Source organism: Thalassophryne amazonica, chromosome 16, assembly GCF_902500255.1.
Source record: "Thalassophryne amazonica chromosome 16, fThaAma1.1, whole genome shotgun sequence".
Classification (NCBI taxonomy): Eukaryota; Metazoa; Chordata; class Actinopteri; order Batrachoidiformes; family Batrachoididae; genus Thalassophryne; species Thalassophryne amazonica.
The window spans coordinates 87,748,877-87,776,668 of record NC_047118.1 but is presented as its reverse complement, the minus strand read 5'-3'; the positions used below and the strand labels follow the sequence as shown (position 1 = coordinate 87,776,668).

General features: G+C 42.1%; 1 protein-coding gene and 1 long non-coding RNA gene across 2 annotated transcripts in view; one reads left to right on the top strand and one right to left on the bottom strand.

Moving 5' to 3' along the window:
• The first annotated feature begins 6,111 nt into the window (after positions 1-6,111).
• LOC117528179 lies at positions 6,112-7,021 on the top strand. Its single transcript, XR_004565690.1, has 2 exons — positions 6,112-6,845; positions 6,877-7,021. It is a non-coding gene; the product is annotated as an uncharacterized LOC117528179 (long non-coding RNA).
• A 154-nt stretch (positions 7,022-7,175) lies between these two features.
• LOC117528178 (AP-2 complex subunit alpha-1-like) overlaps positions 7,176-27,792 on the bottom strand; it is a 66,454-nt gene continuing 45,837 nt past the window's right edge. The window contains exons 7-8 of the mRNA XM_034190773.1: positions 16,757-16,891; positions 7,176-7,271 (exon numbers count right to left, since the gene is read on the bottom strand). Coding sequence (XP_034046664.1) covers positions 7,194-7,271; positions 16,757-16,891 — 213 coding nt within the window. The 3' untranslated portion in view covers positions 7,176-7,193. The remainder of the gene's footprint in view (positions 7,272-16,756; positions 16,892-27,792) is intronic.

Here is a 27,792-nt window from a genome sequence, read left to right as displayed (position 1 = left end):
AAAAAAAATCTCCTTTAACAGTGGAATATCTGGATAAAATGCTGAAACCGACTTCTTCTGAAACTTCTCTGTTCTCTCACGACGTCCTGGATCAATAGAGCCTGAAATGCGGAGGTTTTCAGCTTGAAACAGGCTGACGACGGCACCTGAGAGCGCTGCGCGACGTCTTGCACCGTGGGAAGTCCTTAAAGCGACAGTATCACCTCAAAATCTCTCATCAGCCGTTAAAATTTTCACCGAAAACCAGCTTAATTTTTCGAACCGTGTCCACTTTGATGTGTCTCACAGGTTTAGAAAAAAGTTTGATCAAACAAAGCGCCAGTCTCTCAGCAACTTCTCAGACAAAGGAATTCCAACAAGGGGCTGGACGACTCCTCCCACAAGGAGTGCTCACAGGCGAATGACGTCACCGACAGGCGTGGAAAAACTCACGCATGCGCACGAGGGTTCAAGCATGTCTGACGTAAAAACATATGAATGAAATCCATATAGTTTTTGAAAAAAATAAAAAGGACCTATACTTTATTGACAGACCTCGTACATATGTGTAACTGTCAGCAAGACTGGGAGCACAATCACCCACGCAGTCACACATGAGCCAACACAGGGACTACGCCAAATGTGTGCAATTTTCCAGTGTACTCCATACGCATCACGATGCATCTGTATGCAAGACCAGTGTGAAAGGGGCTTGAATGAACACAGAGATTCAACTATATTATCTTACTACTTAACATTTTCAAGATTATATTCAAATCAATCTAGTGACAGGGGACACTGGCAACCTAACACAGTGTGTATATAAAGAGAATCAGCAGACAAGATACAACACAAATCTAATCTAATGCTACTAAGTATAATATACTACAAAAGCAATACCACAAGATTGGAACTTGTCCACACAAACCAACACACGAATGAACATGAACATGCACAGATATAGATGAACAAAGTATCTCAGAGTCTCCTTAACATGACTCTGAAAGGAAGAACTCCACAAATATATCAGGGAACGTTGCAGTTTGATTGACCACGTCCATGCTGTGGCTGCTGCTGCTGCTGTTGAGTCACTGTGGCACCATGTGCCTGGTCACTGGCCACTGAGGCCTGACCTCTGGTGTCAAAAGCAGTAGCTCTTTGGTACTGGAGCTGTATACATTATCTGTGCTGTACTGAGCCAATTATATAGGTTTTCACATAGTATTGTCATTATACTGTTCAGCATTTGTGATGGAAAAAAATACACACGAGTCGTTCACATGCCATCAAGGAATGAATATAATGATACTGTGATTTTTAAATCCACAGGAGACGTTTTTCAACAGGCCAGTATAAGTAAGACTGACAAATACATGCATTTGTAGGCCTGATTGTGCAGCAGAGGCATGGGGAAAAATTGGTTTTGTTATCAATTTCTTTTGTAGAACAAGGTTCTACAAAGTATGAAAACAGCAGGCGGCCATGTTGTTTCATCCATATTCGGGATGAAGGAGAGAAGATACAGCTTGCAAATAAGAAACTATGAACTCAGCAGTTCAAACAGCACAAAGATAAGAGTTGTCATTGCCTTTCTTGAGCAAAAACAAGCAAACTTTGGGAAAACATGAAAAACCGGGCAGCCATTTTGTTTTATGCAAATTAGAAGGTGAAAGAGTAAAGATACAGCATTTTTTTAACTCAGCGGGTCAAAATACATAAGAATCAGCATGTTGTCTGCTTTTAACAGAAAATGCCTTGGGTAGTCTATTTATCTGAAAATAGAACCTAACTAGAAGGAAATTTGACCCAACAGTGGAAAATGATTGTTTATTCTGGGGATTCAGAGTAATTTTCCAGATAACCAAAAAGATTGGTTACTCGCAGAGCTACTCGACAGCCACTGGGGTATTGTCAAAATGAATTTCCTGGGTAGGAGCTTGATGTGTTGGCCTTCAGTGGATGATGATATTGAAACTGAAGCGAATCAGTGTGACATTTGAAAGTATCAGCATAGTGCACCAGATTCAGCTCCATGGGAACAAATACATTTGGATTTTGCTGAATCTAAGGGTCAGATGTCCTTAGTACTGATTGATGCATATTACAGATGGCCAGAGTTTGTTCTTATGTCGAATACTACCACGTGCAAGACTGCAGAAGTTTTGATAAACTTCTTTGCTGTTTACGGATTACCTAAAGAGGTGGTAACTGACAATGGACCTCAATTCATTTCAAGTGAATTTGAGACATTCGTAAAATTGAATGCTGTCAAACATCAAAACTCCACCATCCAGCATCAAGTGGATTGGCTGAGCGATTAGTGCAAAATTTCAAGAGGTCTTGGGCAAAAAGCAAAGCACTTGGTTGTCACTCGCTGCAACACTCAGGTGAAAATTTTTGTTTGGTTACAGAAATGTTCCACATGTGACAACTGGAAAATCTCCAGCTGAACTGTTTTTGAGAAGACCGGTTTGCACAAGGTTGTCTTTGATAAAGCCACATTTTTCAGAAGTGGTCCAAGATCGATTGGTTCAGAAAGAGTCCAAGAATAAAGGCAGACCCAGAAACTTCACTGTTGGACAGTCAGTGCTAGAAACAGAAACAGGTAACTCCAGACTGTCTTTGATCATCCTGGAGCTGATCAGTGGGTGAGCCTTTGCCATTCTGGTTATTCTTCTATCCATTTTGATGGTTGTTTTCCGTTTTCTTCCATGCTTCTCTGTTTTTTTTTGTCCATTTTAAAGCATTGGAGATCATTGTAGATGAACAGCCTATAATTTTTTGCACCTGCGTGTAAGTTCTCCAATCAACTTTTTAATCAAACTACACTGTTCTTCTGAACAATGTCTTGAACGTCCCATTTTCCTCAGGCTTTCAAAGAGAAAAGCATGTTCAACAGGTGCTGGCTTCATCCTTAAATAGAGGACACCTGAGTCTTTTGTGATCGTTGTGGATGAGGCTGTTTATTTCCGCTGATGGTAAAACTGCCCATTCTTCTTGGCAAAAAGCCTCCAGTTCCTGTGTCTTCCTGGTCTGTCTTGTGTGACCTGCATGTTTGAGATCTCCCCAGAATGGCTCAATGATACTGAGGTCAGGAAGCTGAGGTGGCCACTCCAGAACCTTCACCTTCAAAAAGTAAACAGTTGTTTGACAATAAAGGGCTTCACACAACCACTAACCATGAGTGCAAAAAAGATTATTCATAGTCTCTGAAAAATGGGTTTAAAAAAATTCTGCCAGGGTATATAAAGTTATGAGCATAACTGTGTATCTTTATTAGGTGCAGCGTGCTAGTAGCTGGTTGGATCCACTTTTGCTTTAAGAACTGCCTGAATTCTCGGTGTCATAGATTCAACAAGGTGTTTCAAACAGTCCCCAGAGATGTTGGTCCATACTGACATGATCTCACGCAGGCACCTTCAAGCCGTCTGCCCATTCTCCTCTGACGTCGACATTTTCATCCACACAACTGCTGCTCACTGGGCATCTTCTCTTTTTGGACCATTCTCTGTAAATCCTAAAGATGGTTGTGCATGAAAATTCCAGATCAGCAGTTTCTGAAATACTCAGACCAGCCTGTCTGGCACCAACAACCACACCACGCTCAAAGTCAATTAAAACCCCTTTCTTCCCCATCCTGAATTTCAGAAAGTTGTCTTCAGCAGGTCCAGATGCTTAAATGCATCCAGTTCACAGACGTTGCTATTGTCACATTTGTTTAATGGTGTTTGAATCAAACAACAAGATTTAACATCTCAAAGTGATCAATATGCTTCATGCAGTTTTACAGTACGTCATTAAAAACCTCAAATAACCCTAAATGGGACATACTTCAAAGTAAAACAGCAAGGATGTTCTTTTGGATTAAACCTTTATTTTTTTTTGGGGGGGGGGGGGGGGGGGGTGACTCAGGTTTGCCACAGCAGATCCACTCGAATTGTTATACTCGAATTGTTTTACTCTGGATGCAGTTCCATATTGCATGGACAACAGGCACACGTGGACTTGAACCTTCAGAACTGCCTAAAATCTTCTGCTTTTGGAGAAAGATCATTAAACCTCTGCACCTTTGCTTTTCTGGGTGTTTCTAGGTGGAGCCCACTCACCCCATAGGCTGTTGGTCCGCGCACCATTTCAATCCGCTCTTTGTTTGGGTGGCTGGTCAGTGGTGCCATGGCTGACCTTCAGGTGTTGTGGGGATCCACAGGACTGTGTCCGGGTTTTTGGGCTTTGGTCCGGCACATGACGGTCACTCACGTTATTTCTATATACTCTGACTTTCTACACTTTGCGGACTCATGGGTGTACACGCGGACCTTCACACGTTCTCACTGTCATTACTGCTTCCACCCGGCAATCACAGACTTTTGTCTGTCCCCTCTTTTTTTTCCTTGTTTGTGTTTTTGTTGTTGGTTTGCACTTCGCGGCAAATGCTGTTGTCACATTTGTTTCATGGTGTTTCTGTGCGTTACCCTTTATTTTTATGGAAAACAGAGGACAGCAAACTGCTGCTGTGATATTAAAAACTGTCCATGTTCTTCACGTCTTAACTGCTGTGACGAACACAGACATGATTTATTGAGACAAAAGGGGAAAACACAAATGACACGCCACTTTGGCTATATGGCATAGTTTTACTTTCACATTTTTCATTACAGAGTTTATCTTAATTCTAACAGGTACTGGACAAGGTTAACACAGATACATGAGGCTGCTTTAGCTAGTGGATACTGACTGCATAGACACACTCAGAATGACAACATAACCTCTTCCACAGCAACCGCGCAGCAAACGCAGGACGTAATGTACCACGCCCAGCGGTTGCCGTGCAATTGCAGGACGTTCAAGTACAACATCCTGAGGTTGCTATGCAATAACAGGATGTACCATCACTGCGTATCAGAAATGTATTTCGGATTTCTTAAAGTACAATCGCACAGATACGTACGCCTCCCATCACAGCTGCAATGGACAACTGGGTGTCTGACGTCCCCACATCGTCAGTGTTTGTGAGGATAGTGCAGCAGATAAACAATTCTTCAGTTGGTGGTACAAGCATCAGATCTGGCATGAATGTTCTTCATAAGTCACTGTTTGAAAGAAGAAGAAGGGCCACTTGAAAATCCAATATGGCGGCCAGGTAGGGGTCAATAACGAATTGCACAGGGGTCAAAAGTTAAATCATATTGAAAGCTATACCACATTATGTGTCTGATCACAAAGATTCCAAAAAGGTATAGTTTGGATGATCTGTGACTGAATGTTCTGGAGTTATGGGGTAAAAACAGCAAGAATGGTGACAAAGGTCAGTTTCAGTTTGTTCAGGAGTCAAAAGTTAAAGTTTCTCCAATTTAGGTAAAACGTGGTGCAAAATATTGGTTGAACAAATAGGATTAATATATGGAATAGTTTTGACTGTGTTGAATGCTTGGTTTGCAAAGTACATGTCAAACAATGTTGACGTCCATTGGATTCTATGACATGTGACGTATGTTACAACTGAGCATGTCACATGGTGCAAACTATTTCTTTTAAAACCCTAACGCAACCAATAATTTGCACCACATTTTACAAAAATTGCTGCAACTTTAACTTTTGACCCCTGTACAAACTGAATCTGACCTTTGTCACCATTCTTGCTGTTTTTACCCCATAACTCCAGAACATTCAGTCACAGATAGTCCAAACTATACCTTTTTGGAATATTTATTCCAGACAAATAATGTGTTATACTCTTCAATATCATTGGAGCATTTTTAAATTTTGACCCCTGTGTAATTCTTCACTGACCCCTACCTGGCCACCATATTGGATTTTCAACTGGCCAGCACTTTTTTCCCCCTCAAACACTGATTAATGAAGAACATTCAAGCAGATCTGATGGTTGTATCACTGAGTGAACAATTCTGGCCAAAAATCAGACTTATCTGCTCCACTAAGGAAGCCCAGGTAGGTAGAAAGCTCCGTGAGTGTAAGTGCATGCTCAAATCATGACAGGCTTTCAGGCAGACACACCTGAAGTGATCGCGACATCTGACAAACACAATGGCAGAAGTGCTCCTGACACACTGGTGCCACCACCAGTGTGTGAGACTGATCATGCACAGTTCCACGTGGGTGCTGGTTCTGGCTGCTGCACCACGTACAAAATAAGAAAAACCAATTGTTCATATCCACAAATACTAGCCTGGGGTAGAAGATGGTCGTTTCCTCCCATGGTCCTGGTTGGAACCCCAGGTCCAGCCCCTGTGACGGGCTGCGGGCGTTAACACACATCCTTCACATTTTTGGACAAGAACCCACCAACCTGAACAGACATCTTGCAGGAACTGAACCTCAGCTCCAATGAGGAGACGACATCTCAACAAGGTTCCAACAGAATTTGATGACTCTCAGTTCTATGGACTGATGATAAATCAAGGAGTTAGGGGGGGGGGCTGATGCAGCAGCCTGAACCAGCACGCGTGTCCCCAGCTCTGAATTGGACTGTGGTGGTTCTAGATTGTTTTTAACACTATAAATTTCACCTTTTTTAAATTCTGTGCTCTCCTTCAGAAAGGGTTCAATAACCACAGACCTTCTACATGAGCACAATGGAGAAGTCTGAGAAACCACAGACACACACACCGATAGACAAATCACTATGACTTTAAAAATAGAAGGGTGGGGCCTCTGGTCACACAGCTTCAGGAATCACTTCATGGGGGGGGGGGGGGGGGGGGGGGGTTGGAATGCTTGGAGGAAAGAATCAGGAAAACACACACAGTCTCTGAACTGACCTCATCAGTCAGTGTCCCCGAAGCGCAGCAGGGATATGTGTGTGTGTGTGTGTGTGTGTGTGTGTGTGTGTGTGTGTGTGTGTGTGCGTGTGCGCACACACATTTGAGTGTGTGTGAGACCAATGGACCCTGCAGACTGAGGACTGAACAGCTTCTCCCATTTGTCCTGGAGGAATGTTGCAGCAATGAAACACCAAAGGAAAGAATGAATGAATGAATGAATGAATGAATGAATGAATGAATGAACACCCCCCCCCCCCCCCACACACACACACACACACCAGTGACACAAATAAACACCAACAAAACAATCATGTAGCATCATGTTAAGAAATGAGCAGAATTGGGGAGCAGGAGCACGAGGATAAATCTGCTGTTTCCCTTACGTAGGTTATACCTCTATACTCAAAGACTGACGGGGGGGGGGTGTTCCTTCTAGAACTGCTGGGCCAGCAACTCACAGAGGCGCCGCGACACGGAGTCCTTGCTGCAGCGCAGAGTCAGGCGGTACATCTGCAAGCACAGGTGCACACACAGGTCAGTCCACTGTGACACGACAACAAAAACCCAGACATGAACCTTAGCAAAACCCCACAGACGAATCCCGAGGCTCCAACGCCTCTCACAGACTACGATCCTGAATCTGTATCGGAACCCAACCGGCACAAACCGGAACTTGATCTCTGATCAAAGCGCTGTGAAGCTCTCAAACAGGCTTTACGGCCACTCGGACGTTTTCTGTCGGTTCTGTCACAGATGAACTCCACATGAATTATCAAGTGTTTACCTTTTAATTTGAGGAAATAAAGAACACTGGTGGATCAGCCAGCGTGCTTTTGCAGTTCCTCCGTTCTACCACTAGGTGCTGTGTGTATACTTGCACACTTTCTAAGTCCAACTCAAATTCCACACTTTGGGTAGAAAAGTTCGCACTCACTGTCCACGTTTCCATTTGAAGTTTTATCTATATTTGTTGGTTCTACTCTGGTATTAGGGATGGGTACTGATGAGGTTTTATCGATACCATCATTGATTCCGCTTATCGATCTGATTCCTTACTGATTCCCTTATCAATACCTCCTGTGAATTTTCTGTGTACTAAAACTAGGCTTTACAGGTTTTCTATGTCAACAACATTTTATTGTCAAAGTAAATAAATATGAAATTGGTGACTGGATCCTTGTTTTCTGGACATATATGTAAATAAAATCGGTAGTTTTAGTCAAAAGCATTTCAGACATTATTGGCATGAAAGTCTCTCCATACGTCTGAGCTGAGTTCACCTGGCTGCTGGAGTCTGCAGGTCTACAGCCACACAGTCTTGGGCTGAGAAGATGTCTCATTCTGGGAGGAAAAACGTTTTCATCAATTGCAGTTTATTGTTTGTATTACAACGTTTGGAAAGAGGTGTCATTTGATTTAAACAGTGATTCACTTTGAAGCTATTAATTCCAAGAGGCGCAGCGTTTGGAGCTGTGTGAACGTAACGGAGGACGATCCTTGTTTCTTTCTTGCAACAAGACAAGAGTCCCAGTCAGTGACTTTAATCCACATAAAAGTGACTCATGATTGACATTTTAATGGCTTTGAGAGGGGTTAAGAAGCGGAGTTGCCACTTCTGAAGAGGAGTGAAGCAAAGATCCAATGAAGCAGTGGATCGGAGCACTGCTTCATTGGTTCAAGGTTCAAAACAAACCCGCACTGCAGAAACTGTTGATTACTGACCCGCTGCAGGGTCTGTAATCAATGTAGAAAAATTATCATTTTCCCCACGAACACCCTCAAAAACAACGGCCGCTCTGAAGGACCGATAAGGGAATCGTTAAGCAAAAAGGTTATTGATGTCGCTGGATCGAATTATTTCTTAACGATACCCGAAAAGAACCAGTTCTCGATACCCAACCCTATCTGGTATGTCTGCACGTGTGGCCTGTCATATCAATTCTATTCCTGGGCAGCACGGTGGCTTAGTGATTAGCACTGTTGCCTCACAGCAACAAGGTCATGGGTTTGATTCCCACCTGTGGCCTTTCTGTGTTGAGTTAGCATGTTCTCTTCGTGTTTACGCGGGTTTCCTCCCACATTTAAAGACATGCAGGTTTGGTGAATTGTAAAATTTAGAATTGTCTCCCATTGAGATCTTGATCTCAATGGGACTAACCTGGTTAAATAAAGGTTCAATTAAATTCTGTTAATTTTTTAAGGACTGCAATGACAGCAAGTTTGACCAGCCCCCCCCCCCGCCAAGAATAAATCCCCTCTGATCTATCTGAAACTCGCCAAAATAAAAATATTGAAAATGTACATTTTAGAAAATTAATGGAGCATCTAAAAATCTCCCAAATTACAACAGCCAGTATTTTAGGTTTTTTTGTGTCATAGTATTTATGAACTACACCGGATAAATAACATATACCAGTGGTTTTCAAACTATGCTAGCTTAGCATTACGGGTGACGTTACTGCATGAGCTCAGCGACTCAATTGTGATTTAAATACATACCTACATGCTATTATAAATACAGACATGCTAACACTGGCATGTAAACTCATTAGCACAATAGGCTAATGTTAGCATGAGCTCAGCGACTCCATCGTGACTTAAATACATACTTACATGCTAGTATAAATACAGTCATGCTAACATTGGCATGTAAACTCATTAGCACAATAGGCTAATGTTAGCATGAGCTCAGCGACTCCATCATGACTTAAATACATACCTACATGCTACTATAAGTACAGCCATGCTAACATTTGCATGTAAACTCATTAGCACAATAGGCTAATGTTAGCATAAGCTCAGTGACTCCATCGTGACTTAAATACATACCTACATGCTACTATAAATACAGCCATGCTAACATTGGCATGTAAACTCATTAGCACAATAGGCTAATGTTAGCATGAGCTCAGTGACTCCATCGTGACTTAAATACATACCAACATGCTACTATAAATACAGCCATGCTAACATTGGCATGTAAACTCATTAGCACAATAGGCTAATGTTAGCATGAGCTCAGCGACTCCATCATGACTTAAATACATACCTACATGCTACTATAAATACAGCCATGCTAACATTGGCATGTAAACTCATTAGCACAATAGGCTAATGTTAGCATGAGCTCAGCGACTCCATCATGACTTAAATACATACCTACATGCTACTATAAATACAGCCATGCTAACATTGGCATGTAAACTCATTAGCACAATAGGCTAACGTTAGCATGAGCTCAGCAACGCCATTGTGAGCAATGAGGTTTGTTCAGGTGCACCTCAAAAAATGTGAATATCATGAAAAAGTTCAATATTTTTGTCAGATATCAGATATTTAGATATCAGATATTTAGAGAGCAAAAAATTTACATATTCAAATTTCAATACTAAAAGATAAATAAAATGTTTCAGTCATTTTAAAATTTTAATCTTTATCATTACAGCCTGCTGCTCCCAAAAAAAGGGGAAAAAGAAGAAAATGCATATCTCACAATGTAAGAATATTTTATTTAAAATCACTGTTTATGAAGTATGAATGGTTGCACAGAAGACACTCGCGTCCACAGGAATGTTAAATCACAGAAGGTCAATGCCGAATGCTCTGGCTGTTCAGAATTCCGGATCAAAGAACAGTCATGGAAAGTTGACTGGAGGGGAAATGTGTGGTCAGAAAAGATGCACAAGCAACAGGGAGGACAGCAGCCTGGAGAAGATTTTTAAACAAAGCTAATTCAAGAACTTCACAAGGAGAGGACTGAGGCTGGAATCAGTGCATCAAGAGCCACCACGTGTCGAGGAAATTAACTAGATGTCTTCTATTTGTGATGTCAAACCACTCCAGAAGCAGACAATATCAGAAAGGTCTTAGCTGGGCTAAGAAAAAAGAACTGGACTGTTGCTCAGTAGTCCAAAGTCCTCTCTACAGATGAAAGTAAATTTAGCATTTCAGTTCTTGTTTGACACGGTGGCAACACTTATTCATGGACAACCACCTGTAAGTTGCTCTCCTTTTGCACTCCAACATTTCTTGGACTACTTTGAGAAGAAAATAGAAGACATTAGGTTAAACATATCCCAGCATGCCTTAACCCAGACACTACACCCTGCTATTGAGGTATTACCTAGATTTACAGAATTTGATAGTATCTCACTAGCCATGCTGATGAAACTCATAATGTCTGTTATATTTATTTGATTCTATACCAACAAAACTGTTTAAGGACCTGTGGCCCACTCTTGGACCGACTGTGCTGGAAATGATTAATCTCTCATTAACTTCTGAATCTGGTCCTAAATGTATCAAATCTGCAGTGATTAAACCATTACTTAAGAAACCTAATCTTGGCCCTAGTGTATTGAAAAACTATCGGCCAATATCAAATCTATCATTTTGCTCTAAAATTCTGGAAAAAGTGGTGTCACGGCAGCTCGTAGACTATCTTACTGAATAATCTCTTTGAGCCACTGCAGTCTGCTTTTAGAAAATATCATTCCACAGAGACGGCTCTCACTAAAGTGGTAAATGATCTTCTGCTTACAATGGATTCGGACACCACTACGGTTCTGTTGCTGTTAGATCTCAGTGCTGCATTTGATACAGTGGATCATCATATTCTACTTGATAGAATGGAAAATCATTTTGGGATTACTGGGAGTGCCCTTGCATGGTTGACATCATACTTCACCAGTCGTTTTGTACAGTAACTCTACCTCTAACCTTAGTGACATGAAATTTGGGGTTCCACAGGGGTTTGTCTTTGGCCCCCTGCTTTTCTCCCTTTATATAGCACCCCTTGGGCACATATTGCGCCATTTTGGGATTACCTTTCACTGCTATGCTGATGATACTCAGTTATAGATGCCGATAACTGCTGGTAATCTCATTCATATAAAATCCTTAGAAGATTGCCTTGCATCAGTGAGAAGTTGGATGTCTAGAAACTTCCTACTTTTAAACTCGGAAAGACTGAAATGATGGTTCTTGGTCCAGTGAGACATCAGTATCAATTTGACCAATTAATGCTTAGCCTAGGCTCATGTGTCATGAATCACACTGACAAAGTGATGAACCTTGGAGTAATTTTTGATCCTACACTGCCCTTTGACCTCCACAGTAGAAATATTACGAGGACTGCTTTCTTCCACCTGTGAAATATAGCGAAGATCAGTTCCATCCTGTCTATGGCTGATGCTGAGACCCTGATTCATGCATTTATCGCTTCTAGATTGGACTACTGCAATGTTCTATTTTCTGGTTTACTGCAGTCCAGCATTAGGGGTCTCCAATTGGTTCAAAATGCTGCAGCCAGACTTGTGACACGAAGCAGAAAGTTTGACCACATTACACCCATTTTTGCGTCTCTTCACTGGCTTCCTGTCCCAGTGAGATCAGATTATAAGGCTATTAACTTATAAATTGTTCACGGTCTGGCACCTCGCTACTTAGGTGACCTAATTAAACCTTATGTACCGGCCCGGGCTCTGTGTTCTCAGGGTGCAGGACTACTTTGTATCCCTAAGGTGAATAAGAAGTCTGCAGGTCACAGAGCTTTCTCTTATCGTGCCCCTGTTCTGTGGAATGATCTCCCTGCATCAATAAAACAGTCAGATGTCCAGAAGAAGTCCAGATTAAGACACATCTATTCTCCCTTTCATAGGTCTAGCATACTGGCGCAGTATGGAACTGCACTTCCTATCCTTTAAATTAATTTTATTCGTAATGGAACAGGTCTCAGCCTCAACTACATCTAAATTCAGGGTCTTTTAGTGAAGCTTACCTCAGATCACCTTTGTATTTTCTCTGCTTTCCTGTCAAATTAATGTTGATGAGCAGTGTTGCCACAGCTACTTTGAAAAAGTAATCCAATTACTGATTACTGATTACTCCTTGAAAAAGTAACTTAGTTACTGATTACTCAGTTGTAAAAGTAACTAAGTTAGATTACTAGTTACTTTTTTTGTTACTTTCCCCAGCTGCCGACAACAACCCTCTGCCACCTCAACATGACAATGATACTTGTTTTGCCAAAACTTACTTTATAGTCACCCTTTCTTGACTTCAATGAAAATAAATACTTGTTTTATAAAAAGTAAAATAAAGACCTCTTTCTTGACCTCATATTTAACTGTTGACAGCACTGTAACAGTAAAACTTGCAATTTCTAATCTACATTATTTATAAATGTAACTATTAAATTCTTTCTAACATTTGTCTAACATTTAAATTCATTGGATTCGCCCCTGCTTTGGTGTTTGAGCACAAAGAATGAATAACATTTATTTATGCAGAAAACATGACCAGATTTACAGGTAAGAAAGTTTTATTGCGTTTTCACATCATGTGGTCATCAGAGTTTAGGTGCATTTGAGTGGAAAATAGTGCTAGTTGTTGACACGTCGCGGAGGATCAGCTGTTTTTAACGAGCAGATACGGAGTGGCTCAGCTCAGAATTCTAAATAAAGGAGGAAAAAACATAAAAATGTCTTTGTAAAGCTCAGTGCAGGTGTGCTGTTGTCACCGTGCTTTAAGAGGTGAGGACGAGCTGCTGCAGAAAACCGCTCGCTTAAAGTGGGCAGTTCAGTCGAACCCCGACCCCCTGCCCATGGACCAAGTTTAATGCTGCCATCGACCCACAATGTAAAAATAATAGTAACACACAGTGACTTGAAGAAGTAACTTTAATCTGATTACTGATTTGGAAAGATTAACGCATTAGATTACTCGTTACTAAAAAAAGTGGCCAGATTAGAGTAATGCGTTACTTAGTAACGCATTACCGGCATCACTGTTATACTTTGGGTGTGTTTTTTCTGTGTTTGAAGAAAACCTAAGGAGTACTGAGAGAGGAGCATGAGGTCGAGTCAAGCCAAGCCAAGAGAGAGATCAGTTCCTGTCCGTGTGTGTGCCAGAGTGAGGTCTGGGTGCAGAGACGTGTCTGTGTGTGTGTGTGTGTGCTGGGGGGAGCGCTGTGTGTGACTGGCCAATCACAGAGCGTGAAGACAGTCAGTTACCCAATCAGGTTTTCCTTCAGCACGAGCACGGATATTGACGAGTTTTACTCATATCATGCTTGTGCTCATCAAAAATGCTTTATCTGTACCAGATACTCGTTTCAGATGGAGTGTTACTACAACACCACGGCCTGACACAGGAAAAGAGCTTTGCACTGGGCAGATACATCACCGTCTCTCAGGCTGAGGTGTTTGCTGTTTTTCAGTGTGTGGAGCTCCTGATTAACCAGAATGTTAGGGGCAAAAGAGTTTTTATTTACTCAGTCAGGTGTGTATAAGAGCTGTTAAAGGGCCACTCTTCTCCTCAGCTTTGGTGTGCCAGTGTGCCCAGGCACTTGGACACTAATGATGTAGCTGTAGTGAGGGGAGCTGGTCATACAGGCATTCCAGGTATCAAGAGAGTGGAATGACTCGCAAAGTGGGACAGCTCAACTAAATTTGTGGGTCCAGAGCCCGTTGTATGTGTGTCAACTGCTGTGCAGAAGACCACCCTCCAGAAGTGGATCCGAAAGCAGCACCACAAATGATGTCAGCACTTGAATGACTGCAGGCAGGTGAGACAGCTCGTGGAAGGACCAAACCTGAGGCTTTCCAGGGAGCCAGTTGACCTGCCTAGAAGTATAATAAGTACAGTGCTTTGGACTCTCACAGGTCACAACCTCTTGAACTGACACAGGATAGTCATGAGACTGACAGGTCAGTACATGTTCAGCCTGTGGGGACAAACCTGACAGAGGTGGGCACTGCTAACTAAAAAGTTAGCTTCGATAACCGCTAAGCGCTAACAAACGTTTACTTTTATAACTAAATCGATAAACCGCAAAAAAATTTAGCGGAAGTTACAACTAACTGCTAACTTTTAGTACTGACTCGGTATACTGTCGGCTACTGATAAGCCGGTTTCGAGTTTAAGCACCGCCGAGGCTTCTGAGTAAAATCAAAGGTGATCATAAATCCCAAACAAACAACAAGCCTGAGCTTCTGTCTTTATGCACCGGGCCAAATAACTGCTAGCGCACTGAAAGTTAACGGAAATAAATTTAGCGGAAGCTAATTAGTCCGATGGTTTTCAAAATTAGCTGAAAAGCTAACCCGCTAAGACTAATTAGTGGTTAGAGGATTAGCATAACTGTGCCCACCACTAGAACCTGAAACGTCTCCATTTTTTTGAGCCAGTGTCCAACACGGTGTAGACTGAGGCAGAGGTTTTTGGGTTCCTTTATCTTAGATCCTGACCAGATTATGAAACTAAAGTTAAGAAACCTGATATCCTTTGTCAAGGACACCAAAAGGTTTAATAAGGTGGATTACTTTGGAGGAGCAATGGGTCTTTCTGTGGCCTACGCTCTGCTGGGCTGATAGTCAGGGGGGACTATCTGCCTCAATTCTAACCTATCTTTTGGAGCAGGAGGCTGTATTTATCAAAATAAAAAAGAAACATTTTAGTTTATATGTATTGAAACTAGAATATGTAAAATTTTCACTCTGAAATACCTGAAAAAAAAAACACTGACCTTTTTCCACAATACTATTTTTGTTTTTTATTAGCACCTGTAATGTGCTTTAAAAAATACACACTTGCATGCTGACAAAAGTACATTCATGCTAACATTGGGATGAAAACTCACGAGCACAACAGGCTAACGTCAGCATGAGCTCAGCAACTGCACTGTGAGCCGTGAGGTTTATAATGTACTTTAAATTAGAGCCCGACCGATATATCGGCCGGCTGATATTATCGGCCGATATAAGCCCTTTTCAAAGTACTCACTATCAGCCGAAATTTTGCCGATAGAATGCCGATAATTTCTCATAAACAGAACGGTTACTGAAATAATGTTTGTGTTGGCAATGCAAAATGTCCTTGCACCGTTTGTCCAGTAGATGGAGCTCTGACTCCATTCAACTAAGAGCTGCTTACACCCCTGCTTAAATGTGTTCATCACCGGCCCCCAAAGTTCACCGTCACACTGCACTGATCGGCTGACAAAAGCATACAAGTTTATAACGATCTATATCCTTATCCTGAACCTATATCTAAGTTGCAGCAACAAGGCGTACAAGATCAGATGTATTTCACAACTCTTTTTAAGGATATGCATTTGCTAATTTCACAAAGGTTTAATTCTTGATTGCATTTTTTGAACTTGAAAATTCTTCTCCATTATAAAGTTAATCAATATGAGGACAAAGCTTAAGCTTTTAGCTCATACCTTTTTTGTTAAGGGTCCAAAAAGAGCATTTTATTCATTTAAAAAAATAATATCGGCTGATTTATTGGCCGATTTATCAATTATCTGCGTTTTTTTTCATCCAAATATCGTTATCGGCATTGGCCTCAAAAAATCCATATCGGTCGGGCTCTACTTTAAATGTACGTAGAATTAGACATGTACTTTAAAAAACTCTCTGCACATCTTCAGGTAATTTTACACATCACCTGAAAAAACTCAACTTTTTTTTTCCACTGGACAGACTAACAGATTTGTGTCCTAGATAATTATAGATGCTCAGCTATGTTCTCCTCAGCAATATTAAATACACACATTTCATTTTACTGCATCAAATTACACACCACAGCTTCAAGACATATGAACCGTGAAATGCTTCATGATGCACTGCTTCAGTGTCTATCTCCTGACTCGTGTCCTCGGCACATTTCCCACAATGCTCATCTGTTCCTGAGATGCCTTTCAGCAGATCATGGGGCATTTCCTCGGTCACGGGTCTCACGGTTCCTGGTCTTAAGGAGAGAAGGACGCGCTCCATTCAGTCCATGTGAGTCACCTTACTGGACAGTTTCATCAGCGCAAGCGGTGCAAGCTAAAAATGACCAAGAACTGTTCAAGCTTTACTCAGCTGATTCAAATGTTTTCCTCATATAATCGTGCATCCAGACCAAAAACAGTACAACTGTCAAAAGGCACTTCAGCCAAGGACTGAGTGCAGGGTCCACGTGTTTCAGCTTTAGTGTTTTCATACCTGCGCCTGTGCGTTGGGCTCCAGTCTCAGCAGACAGCCAACCTGCTGGCTCTTGGTCTGAATCACTCCAGCACACACATAATTCTCTGGATTTGGATCCACGTTGTCCAGCAGGGCTGTTCCAAGTCCCAGAAGCTACAGGAGCAGACATCAAAAAGGAACCAACATGAGATCATGAGTCATGTGTCACTCCAATCGCACACCGACCAAAGCAGGAGTGTGAACACACAGGACAACACACTGAAGACAACACACAGTTCAGGTGAAGATGTTATTACAGAAAAAGATCAACCATCCTAAACTAGAGCTGTGTGACGCATGCCTTTTTTTTCACGTTCTTGTCACAAAATCAGTCACCCTACATTTCGTGCTGCCATCATGAAATGAATTCATGCTTCCACTATGAAAAGTGCATTTTCAAACCAGGAGATTAATTTACTTTTTGTGATGCCATCAGGAAGCGGTTTGACACGGGGTGGAGTACGAACGCGTTCTGCGTTCATGGTCATAAAACAGAGCGTGTTCGGGGGATCATGTGATGCTGTGAGATGAGGTAGATGCTAGCCCAGAGGCTCTCCAGATATTAACATTTTAAAACTTATAAAAAATGCCCAAAGTTTGCCAAGTGACATTATTATGGACCTGAGACCCAGAAGCAAACAACAAAACCAAGCTAACGAGCATATGTCTTTCAGAAAGCACTGTAACTAGGTTTAAGGATATGATTCCTTCTTTATGTTCTCTAATGCCATATACCAACACAGTGCAGAGTAGCTACCTAAACTCTGTAAGTGAGATAGAGTATCTCGTCAATAGTTTTACATCTTCATTGAAGACAACTTTGGATGCTGTAGCTCCTCTAAAAAAGAGAGCTTTAAATCAGAAGTGCCTGACTCCGTGGTATAACTCACAAACTCGTAGCTTAAAGCAGATAACCCGTAAGTTGGAGAGGAAATGGCGTCTCACTAATTTAGAAGATCTTCACTTAGCCTGGAAAAAGAGTCTGTTGCTCTATAAAAAAGCCCTCCGTAAAGCTAGGACATCTTTCTACTCATCACTAATTGAAGAAAATAAGAACAACCCCAGGTTTCTTTTCAGCACTGTAGCCAGGCTGACAAAGAGTCAGAGCTCTATTGAGCTGAGTATTCCATTAACTTTAACTAGTAATGACTTCATGACTTTCTTTGCTAACAAAATTTTAACTATTAGAGAAAAAATTACTCATAACCATCCCAAAGACGTATCGTTATCTTTGGCTGCTTTCAGTGATGACGGTATTTGGTTAGACTCTTTCTCTCCGATTGTTCTGTCTGAGTTATTTTCATTAGTTACTTCATCCAAACCATCATCATGTTTATTAGACCCCATTCCTACCAGGCTGCTCAAGGAAGCCCTACCATTAATTAATGCTTCGATCTTAAATATGATCAATCTGTCTTTATTAGTTGGCTATGTACCACAGGCTTTTAAGGTGGCAGTAATTAAACCATTACTTAAAAAGCCATCACTTGACCCAGCTATCTTAGCTAATTATAGGCCAATCTCCAACCTTCCTTTTCTCTCAAAAATTCTTGAAAGGGTAGTTGTAAAACAGCTAACTGATCATCTGCAGAGGAATGGTCTATTTGAAGAGTTTCAGTCAGGTTTTAGAATTCATCATAGTACAGAAACAGCATTAGTGAAGGTTACAAATGATCTTCTTATGGCCTCGGACAGTGGACTCATCTCTGTGCTTGTTCTGTTAGACCTCAGTGCTGCTTTTGATACTGTTGACCATAAAATTTTATTACAGAGATTAGAGCATGCCATAGGTATTAAAGGCACTGCGCTGCGGTGGTTTGAATCATATTTATCTAATAGATTACAATTTGTTCATGTAAATGGGGAATCTTCTTCACAGACTAAAGTTAATTATGGAGTTCCACAAGGTTCTGTGCTAGGACCAATTTTATTCACTTTATACATGCTCCCTTAGGCAGTATTATTAGACGGTATTGCTTAAATTTTCATTGTTACGCAGATGATACCCAGCTTTATCTATCCATGAAGCCAGAGGACACACACCAATTAGCTAAACTGCAGGATTGTCTTACAGACAAAGACATGGATGACCTCTAATTTCCTGCTTTTAAATTCAGATAAAACTGAAGTTATTGTACTTGGCCCCACAAATCTTAGAAACATGGTGTCTAACCAGATCCTTACTCTGGATGGCATTACCCTGACCTCTAGTAATACTGTGAGAAATCTTGGAGTCATTTTTGATCAGGATATGTCATTCAAAGCGCATATTAAACAAATATGTAGGACTGCTTTTTTGCATTTACGCAATATCTCTAAAATCAGAAAGGTCTTGTCTCAGAGTGATGCTGAAAAACTAATTCATGCATTTATTTCCTCTAGGCTGGACTATTGTAATTCATTATTATCAGGTTGTCCTAAAAGTTCCCTAAAAAGCCTTCAGTTAATTCAAAATGCTGCAGCTAGAGTACTGACGGGGACTAGAAGGAGAGAGCATATCTCACCCATATTGGCCTCTCTTCATTGGCTTCCTGTTAATTCTAGAATAGAATTTAAAATTCTTCTTCTTACTTATAAGGTTTTGAATAATCAGGTCCCATCTTATCTTAGGGACCTCGTAGTACCATATCACCCCAATAGAGCGCTTCGCTCTCAGACTGCAGGCTTACTTGTAGTTCCTAGGGTTTGTAAGAGTAGAATGGGAGGCATAGCCTTCAGCTTTCAGGCTCCTCTCCTGTGGAACCAGCTCCCAATTCAGATCAGGGAGACAGACACCCTCTCTACTTTTAAGATTAGGCTTAAAACTTTCCTTTTTGCTAAAGCTTATAGTTAGGGCTGGATCAGGTGACCCTGAACCATCCCTTAGTTATGCTGCTATAGACTTAGACTGCTGGGGGGTTCCCATGATGCACTGTTTCTTTCTCTTTTTGCTCTGTATGCACCACTCTGCATTTAATCATTAGTGATCGATCTCTGCTCCCCTCCACAGCATGTCTTTTTCCTGGTTCTCTCCCTCAGCCCCAACCAGTCCCAGCAGAAGACTGCCCCTCCCTGAGCCTGGTTCTGCTGGAGGTTTCTTCCTGTTAAAAGGGAGTTTTTCCTTTCCACTGTAGCCAAGTGCTTGCTCACAGGGGGTCGTTTTGACCGTTGGGGTTTTACATAATTATTGTATGGCCTTGCCTTACAATATAAAGCGCCTTGGGGCAACTGTTTGTTGTGATTTGGCGCTATATAAAAAAAAAAATTGATTGATTGATCTCGACAACTATTCACCTTATTCAGGAAGTCAGGGTGGGCGGCCATTTTGTTCCAGGTTGCCACCGCATCTGATGATTAGCTAAGTGGGAACACAGTACGCTACAAGTGCCCGAATATGAGCAGCATTAATTGTTCAGTTCGTGGGTGCCACAACAAATGGAAGAAGAGGAAACTATTGCTTTCAGAACGATGTTTTGAACATGGAGAGATCTGAGTGCTGTTGACCAGCATTTAACTTGTTCCCTCCTTCATTGAAAGACGAGGATCTCCTGTGCTGGATAAAGGCACTAAATTTGATAAATCCACCCAAACGTCCCTATGGCTGTTCTTTTCGTTTCATGGAGAAAAAACCCACACCACTGGATCTTTACCCAGAGAAATGGTTGGACTACAACGCTCCGTTGAAGAAGCTATGGCGGATGCTAGTGAGACAAACGGATAAGCTGTGTTTGTAGCGTTAGGCCTCTACTGGTGGTTGGCTCTCACTGCGGTATTATATCACTTCCTGTTCCGGAGCACAGCAGTGTTTTGCTGTATCTGTTAGCTGTTTAATCTGCGCAGTTAGATTGATCTAGTTAACTAGATAACGATTTGTTTCACAGTGTAATCTTCACGTGCCTTAACTAAAGCACTCCCTCTGCTGAATCACCTCTAAATTATTTACACATTATTCACTTTGTGTGTCTTTAGGACTCCACTAGCTTAGCGCAGCTACTAGCTCTTAGCCGGTTTAGCATGGCGGCTTCTCCTGTCTCTCCTGCACTTTTCTGCTCTGGGTGTGAAATGTTTAGTTATTCCTCGGCCTCCTTTAGCAGTAATGGTACTTGTAATAAGTGTAGCTTATTCGTAGCTTTGGAGGCCAGGCTGGGCGAATTGGAGACTCGGCTCCGTACCGTGGAAAATTCTACAGCTAGCCAGGCCCCTGTAGTCGGTGTGGACCAAGGTAGCTTAGCCGCCGTTAGTTTCCCTCTGGCAGATCCCGAGCAGCCAGGAAAGCAGGCCGACTGGGTGACTGTGAGGAGGAAGCGTAGTCCTAAACAGAAGCCCCGTGTACACCGCCAACCCGTTCACATTTCTAACCGTTTTTCCCCACTCGACGACACACCCGCCGAGGATCAATCTCTGGTTATTGGCGACTTTGTTTTGAGAAATGTGAAGTTAGCAACACCAGCAACCATAGTCAAATGTCTTCCGGGGGCCAGAGCAGGCGACATTGAAAGAAATTTGAAACTGCTGGCTAAGGCTAAGCGTAAATTTGTTAAGATTGTAATTCACGTCGGCAGTAATGACACCCGGTTACGCCAATCGGAGGTCACTAAAATTAACATTGAATCGGTGTGTAACTTTGCAAAAACAATGTCGGACTCTGTAGTTTTCTCTGGGCCCCTCCCCAATCGGACCGGGAGTGACATGTTTAGCCGCATGTTCTCCTTGAATTGCTGTCTGTCTGAGTGGTGTCCAAAAAAATGAGGTGAGCTTCATAGATAATTGGCAAAGCTTCTGGGGAAAACCTGGTCTTGTTAGGAGAGACGGCATCCATCCCACTTTGGATGGAGCAGCTCTCATTTCTAGAAATCTGGCCAATTTTCTTAAATCCTCCAAACCGTGACTATCCAGGGTTGGGACCAGGAAGCAGAGTTGTAGTCTTACACACCTCTCTGCAGCTTCTCTCCCCCTGCCATCCCCCCAATACCCTATCCCCGTAGAGACGGTGCCTGCTCCCAGACCACCAACAACCAGTAAAAATCTATTTAAGCATAAAAAATCAAAAAGAAAAAATAATATAGCACCTTCAACTGCACCACAGACTAAAACAGTTAAATGTGGTCTATTAAACATCTTCCAATCCAGCTTATTAAATAATCAAAAACCCAGACAGAGCTTTAATTCATTTGAAAGCTTGACTCTTAGTCTTGTCCATCCAAATTGGAAGTCCCAAAAAACAGTTTTATTTGTTATTATCTATTGTCCACCTGGTCGTTACTGTGAGTTTCTCTGTGAATTTTCAGACCTTTTGTCTGATTTAGTGCTTAGCTCAGATAAGATAATTATAGTGGGTGATTTTAACATCCACATAGATGCTGAGAATGACAGCCTCAACACTGCATTTAATCTATTATTAGACTCAACTGGCTTTGCTCAAAATGTAAATGAGTCCACCCACCACTTTAATCATATCTTAGATCGTATGGAAATTGAAGACTTAACAGTATTCCCTGAAAACTCCCTTCTGTCTGATCATTTCTTAATAACATTTACATTTACTCTGATGGACTACCCAGCAGTGGGGAATAAGTTTCATTACACTAGAAGTCTTTCAGAAAGCGCTGTAACTAGGTTTAAGGATATGATTCCTTCTTTATGTTCTCTAATGCCATATACCAACACAGTGCAGAGTAGCTACCTAAACTCTGTAAGTGAGATAGAGTATGTCGTCAATAGTTTTACATCCTCATTGAAGACAACTTTGGATGCTGTAGCTCCTCTGAAAAAGAGAGCTTTAAATCAGAAGTGTCTGACTCCGTGGTATAACTCACAAACTTGCAGCTTAAAGCAGATAACCCGTAAGTTGGAGAGGAAATGGCGTCTCACTAATTTAGAAGATCTTCACGTAGCCTGGAAAAAGAGTCTGTTGCTCTATAAAAAAGCCCTCCGTAAAGCCCCAGGTTTATTTTCAGCACTGTAGCCAGGCTGACAAAGAGTCAGAGCTCTATTGAGCCGAGTATTCCTTTAACTTTAACTAGTAATGACTTCATGACTTTCTTTGCTAATAAAATTTGAACTATTAGAGAAAAAATTACTCATAACCATCCCAAAGACGTATCATTATCTTTGGCTGCTTTCAGTGATGCTGGTATTTGGTTAGACTCTTTCTCTCCGATTGTTCTGTCTGAGTTATTTTCATTAGTTACTTCATCCAAACCATCAACATGTCTATTAGACCCCATTCCTACCAGGCTGCTCAAGGAAGCCCTACCATTATTTAATGCTTCGATCTTAAATATGATCAATCTATCTTTGTTAGTTGGCTATGTACCACAGGCTTTTAAGGTGGCAGTAATTAAACCATTACTTAAAAAGCCATCACTTGACCCAGCTATCTTAGCTAATTATAGGCCAATCTCCAACCTTCCTTTTCTCTCAGAAATTCTTGAAAGGGTAGTTGTAAAACAGCTAACTGATCATCTGCAGAGGAATGGTCTATTTGTAGAGTTTCAGTCAGGTTTTAGAATTCATCATAGTACAGAAACAGCATTAGTGAAGGTTACAAATGATCTTCTTATGGCCTCAGACAGTGGACTCATCTCTGTGCTTGTTCTGTTAGACCTCAGTGCTGCTTTTGATACTGTTGACCATAAAATTTTATTACAGAGATTAGAGCATGCCATAGGTATTAAAGGCACTGCGCTGCGGTGGTTTGAATCATATTTATCTAATAGATTACAATTTGTTCATGTAAATGGGGAATCTTCTTCACAGACTAAGGTTAATTATGGAGTTCCACAAGGTTCTGTGCTAGGACCAATTTTATTCACTTTATACATGCTTCCCTTAGGCAGTATTATTAGACGGCATTGCTTAAATTTTTATTGTTACGCAGATGATACCCAGCTTTATCTATCCATGAAGCCAGAGGACACACACCAATTAGCTAAACTGCAGGATTGTCTTACAGACATAAAGACATGGATGACCTCTAATTTCCTGCTTTTAAACTCAGATAAAACTGAAGTTATTGTACTTGGCCCCACAAATCTTAGAAACATGGTGTCTAACCAGATCCTTACTCTGGATGGCATTACCCTGACCTCTAGTAATACTGTGAGAAATCTTGGAGTTATTTTTGATCAGGATATGTCATTCAAAGCGCATATTAAACAAATATGTAGGACTGCTTTTTTGCATTTACGCAATATCTCTAAAATTAGAAAGGTCTTGTCTCAGAGTGATGTTGAAAAACTAATTCATGCATTTATTTCCTCTAGGCTGGACTATTGTAATTCATTATTATCAGGTTGTCCTAAAAGTTCCCTGAAAAGCCTTCAGTTAATTCAAAATGCTGCAGCTAGAGTACTAACGGGGACTAGAAGGAGAGAGCATATCTCACCCATATTGGCCTCTCTTCATTGGCTTCCTGTTCATTCTAGAATAGAATTTAAAATTCTTCTTCTTACTTATAAGGTTTTGAATAATCAGGTCCCATCTTATCTTAGGGACCTCATAGTACCATATCACCCCAATAGAGCGCTTCGCTCTCAGACTGCAGGCTTACTTGTAGTTCCTAGGGTTTGTAAGAGTAGAATGGGAGGCAGAGCCTTCAGCTTTCAGGCTCCTCTCCTGTGGAACCAGCTCCCAATTCAGATCAGGGAGACAGACACCCTCTCTACTTTTAAGATTAGGCTTAAAACTTTCCTTTTTGCTAAAGCTTATAGTTAGGGCTGGATCAGGTGACCCTGAACCATCCCTTAGTTATGCTGCTATAGACTTAGACTGCTGGGGGTTCCCATGAGTGTTTCTTTCTCTTTTTGCTCTGTATGCACCACTCTGCATTTAATCATTAGTGATTGATCTCTGCTCCCCTCCACAGCATGTCTTTTTCCTGGTTCTCTCCCTCAGCCCCAACCAGTCCCAGCAGAAGACTGCCCCTCCCTGAGCCTGGTTCTGCTGGAGGTTTCTTCCTGTTAAAAGGGAGTTTTTCCTTCCCACTGTTGCCAAGTGCTTGCTCACAGGGGGTCATTTTGACCGTTGGGGGTTTTACATAATTATTGTATGGCCTTGCCTTACAATATAAAGCGCCTTGGGGCAACTGTTTGTTGTGATTTGGCGCTATATAAATAAAATTGATTGATTGATTGATTGCGTTAGCTGCTATCTGATTTACTCATTTTCTGGTGTTTGACAACCAAACACTGCATGAAATAACGTACGTATATAACGTTACGTAATCTTGGTATTGCTGTGGTACTACTTAGCGGGTTGTATTTTAACTTGATTGTGCTTTTATACGAGCTTCAGGGGCACGGAGCTCATAGTTCCTCATAGCCAAACCACCCACACCGAGTGACAACACAAAGTAGTTAAAAATAATCAAGGGCCACTTTTTCATGTCATCATCTCACTCTGTTATGACCCATGGGTGAGCCAGAGTCGATCCCTTTGAGCTTTTCAAAAAGGTTTTTGTTTCTACCCACGTAATATCTTCCGTTGTTTTGTATTGAAAACACCGCTCACCGGAAGTCCTAAGACAAAACGGAAATGCCTCTGTTGTAAAAGTGGGCGGGGCTGAATAAGGTGAATAGAGAAAAGTTCTTCCGAGACAAGCATCAAAGCGGCTCCTGAAATGGCAGCGACCGTACAGGCGCATGCTAACAAGACTACCGAAGGAAGCTACGTGCTTATTCTTCAGGAAATATGAGATGGTAACGAGTGCCTCTCCTGCAAAACTCGACTCTAAAACGGCAGAAATTAACCAGTCTATCTCCGGACTAAAATCAGCACGGCAGAGGACCAGCTAACAGATCTTGACTCCCGTGTCCTCAAGTAAAGAAAATGACTTCTTAATAGACAAGGTTGATCAGTTGGAAAACTACAGCCGTCGTAATAATATACGAATTGTTAATCTCAGAGGGGTGCGAAGGGTATGACCCTCTGAAGTTTTTCACTAAAGCCCAGGTTACACATAGACGGTTTTGTCGGCGGGCAGTACGTAGACCGTAGTTCGCGGTAGTTCCGGTTGTTTTTGCGGTGGAAAGGGGCGGAGCATTTCGCCTGCGTTTTGAGCGCCGTACTAGCCGCAAATGCACGGATAAAACGCAGCTAAATCCGCCGAATAAAGCAGCGTTTTGACGCCGTAGCATCCGGCACATGTCAGGCAACGGGGGTTAATACCCAGTTCTATCCTTTACAATCACAGGTTAAGACGCGCGTGAGAACGGCGGTGTTCTGCTGCTGCCGATAATGCCCTGTGTACCGCTGGATTTATCCAGGCAAATCCTGCGTTACTCCAGGAACTTTTGCATATAGGCACCGCCCCCAGAGTATAATAGGCTGAAGCAGCTGTCACTTCAGGGGGAGGGAGCTCATCTCTCAGCCTTTTATTCTCCTTCATTTTTCCATCCTCAACATGTTGCTCGTCTCCACTACAGGGCTTTCCTCTGCTTCTGAACCAGACCTCTTGGTAAGTCCTTGCCGCTGCCAATTTACTTTTAGGAGCCATACTGGAGCTTCTCTGCAAAAATATCTGGAGCTGGCCGCGAGTGAGAGGCCTGCATGCAGCGCGTTAGCATTTTTATATTGACCGCCGCCTATCGGCCGTTTGGAACGCCGTTAACCGGGAGGTGGTGTTTAGAACGACGTACTGTCCGCTAGCGTCGCCGTTTTGTCTGCCTCTGTCGCCGGTTAAAACGCCTTTGAGGACGCCGATGTGGGCTCTATCACCGTTTTACACGCCGTTGGTTAGGGATACAACACCGGCCGCCTATTAAACTGCGGCACTACAGGAAGGAGCAGGATGACACGGTGATTAAAAAGTATCAAATGCCATTGTTCGCATTGTCTCCGTCGTCACGCGAATTCTCCGGGAGCGCTCCCGGAATTATTCGACATGTTGAATAATTTTTTCGACGATTCCCGGTAAAGCCGGAACTAAGCCACGTCCCCTAGTCCCGGCGTTGACAACGCCGTTTGATCCTTAAGACGGCCAAAAACTCTTCCGGGACGTTTCCGGGAGCTCTTACCGTCTATGTGTAAACGGGGCTAAGCTACGCGCTTATTCTTCAGGAAATATGAGATGGTAACGAGTGCCTCTCCTGCAAAACTCGACTCTAAAACAGCAGAAATTAACCAGTCTATCTCCGGACTAAAATCGGCATGGCAGAGGACCAGCTAACAGATCTTGACTCCCGTGTCCTCAAGTTATGTAAAGAAAATGACTTCTTAATGGACAAGGTTGATCAGTTGGAAAACTACAGCCGTCGTAATAATATACGAATTGTTAATCTCAGAGGGGTGCGAAGGGAATGACCCTCTGAAGTTTTTCACTAACTGGATCCCAACCATCCTGGGACAGGAGCACTTCACCAAGACTCTGACCCTAGACAGGACACACCGGACCCTGACACCACGGCCAGCTGCAGAGCAGAGACCCAGACATGTACTGGTGCGCCTTCTAAAATATCAACAAAATCCTTCGCAACGCCTCACAACGAGCCAGAGAGATGAAGGGTCCGGTTTTCCCCGACATGAGCTCCAACATCGTGAAACGCAGGAAGAAGTACGACCAAATAAAGGAGCTTTGGTCCAGAGAGATCCAGTTTGCCCTGCAACGCTGAGGATCCATTTTCTGGATGGCAGCAAAAGATTCTTCCAGACACCAAAGGAAGTGGTGGCTTTCTTGCGCGAGTTCCCGGGAAAAACATAACTGTGATCACAGGTAGTTTTAATCCAAATTGCAGTATGTCCTTTTCTATTTTCAGACATATAACTGTTGTCACCTTGTTTTATACCACGTCAGTGCTAAATATCTGTGTTAAGTGATAACAGCTCTTTAAGCTGGTCCTGAGGTTAAGTTTTAAAACAACTAATTGGCAACCTTTAATTCATTTTCTCAAAATATATAATTGGATTTGGTGTGTATGTTTACACATGGCGTCCTGAGCTGGACGAGTTGTTAATGAATCCGTTAATTAAGCTTAATGTGTTAGGTGCAATACGCACGTCCCACAGTAAGAGGGTAGTTGGTGAAAAATGTTCCAGAT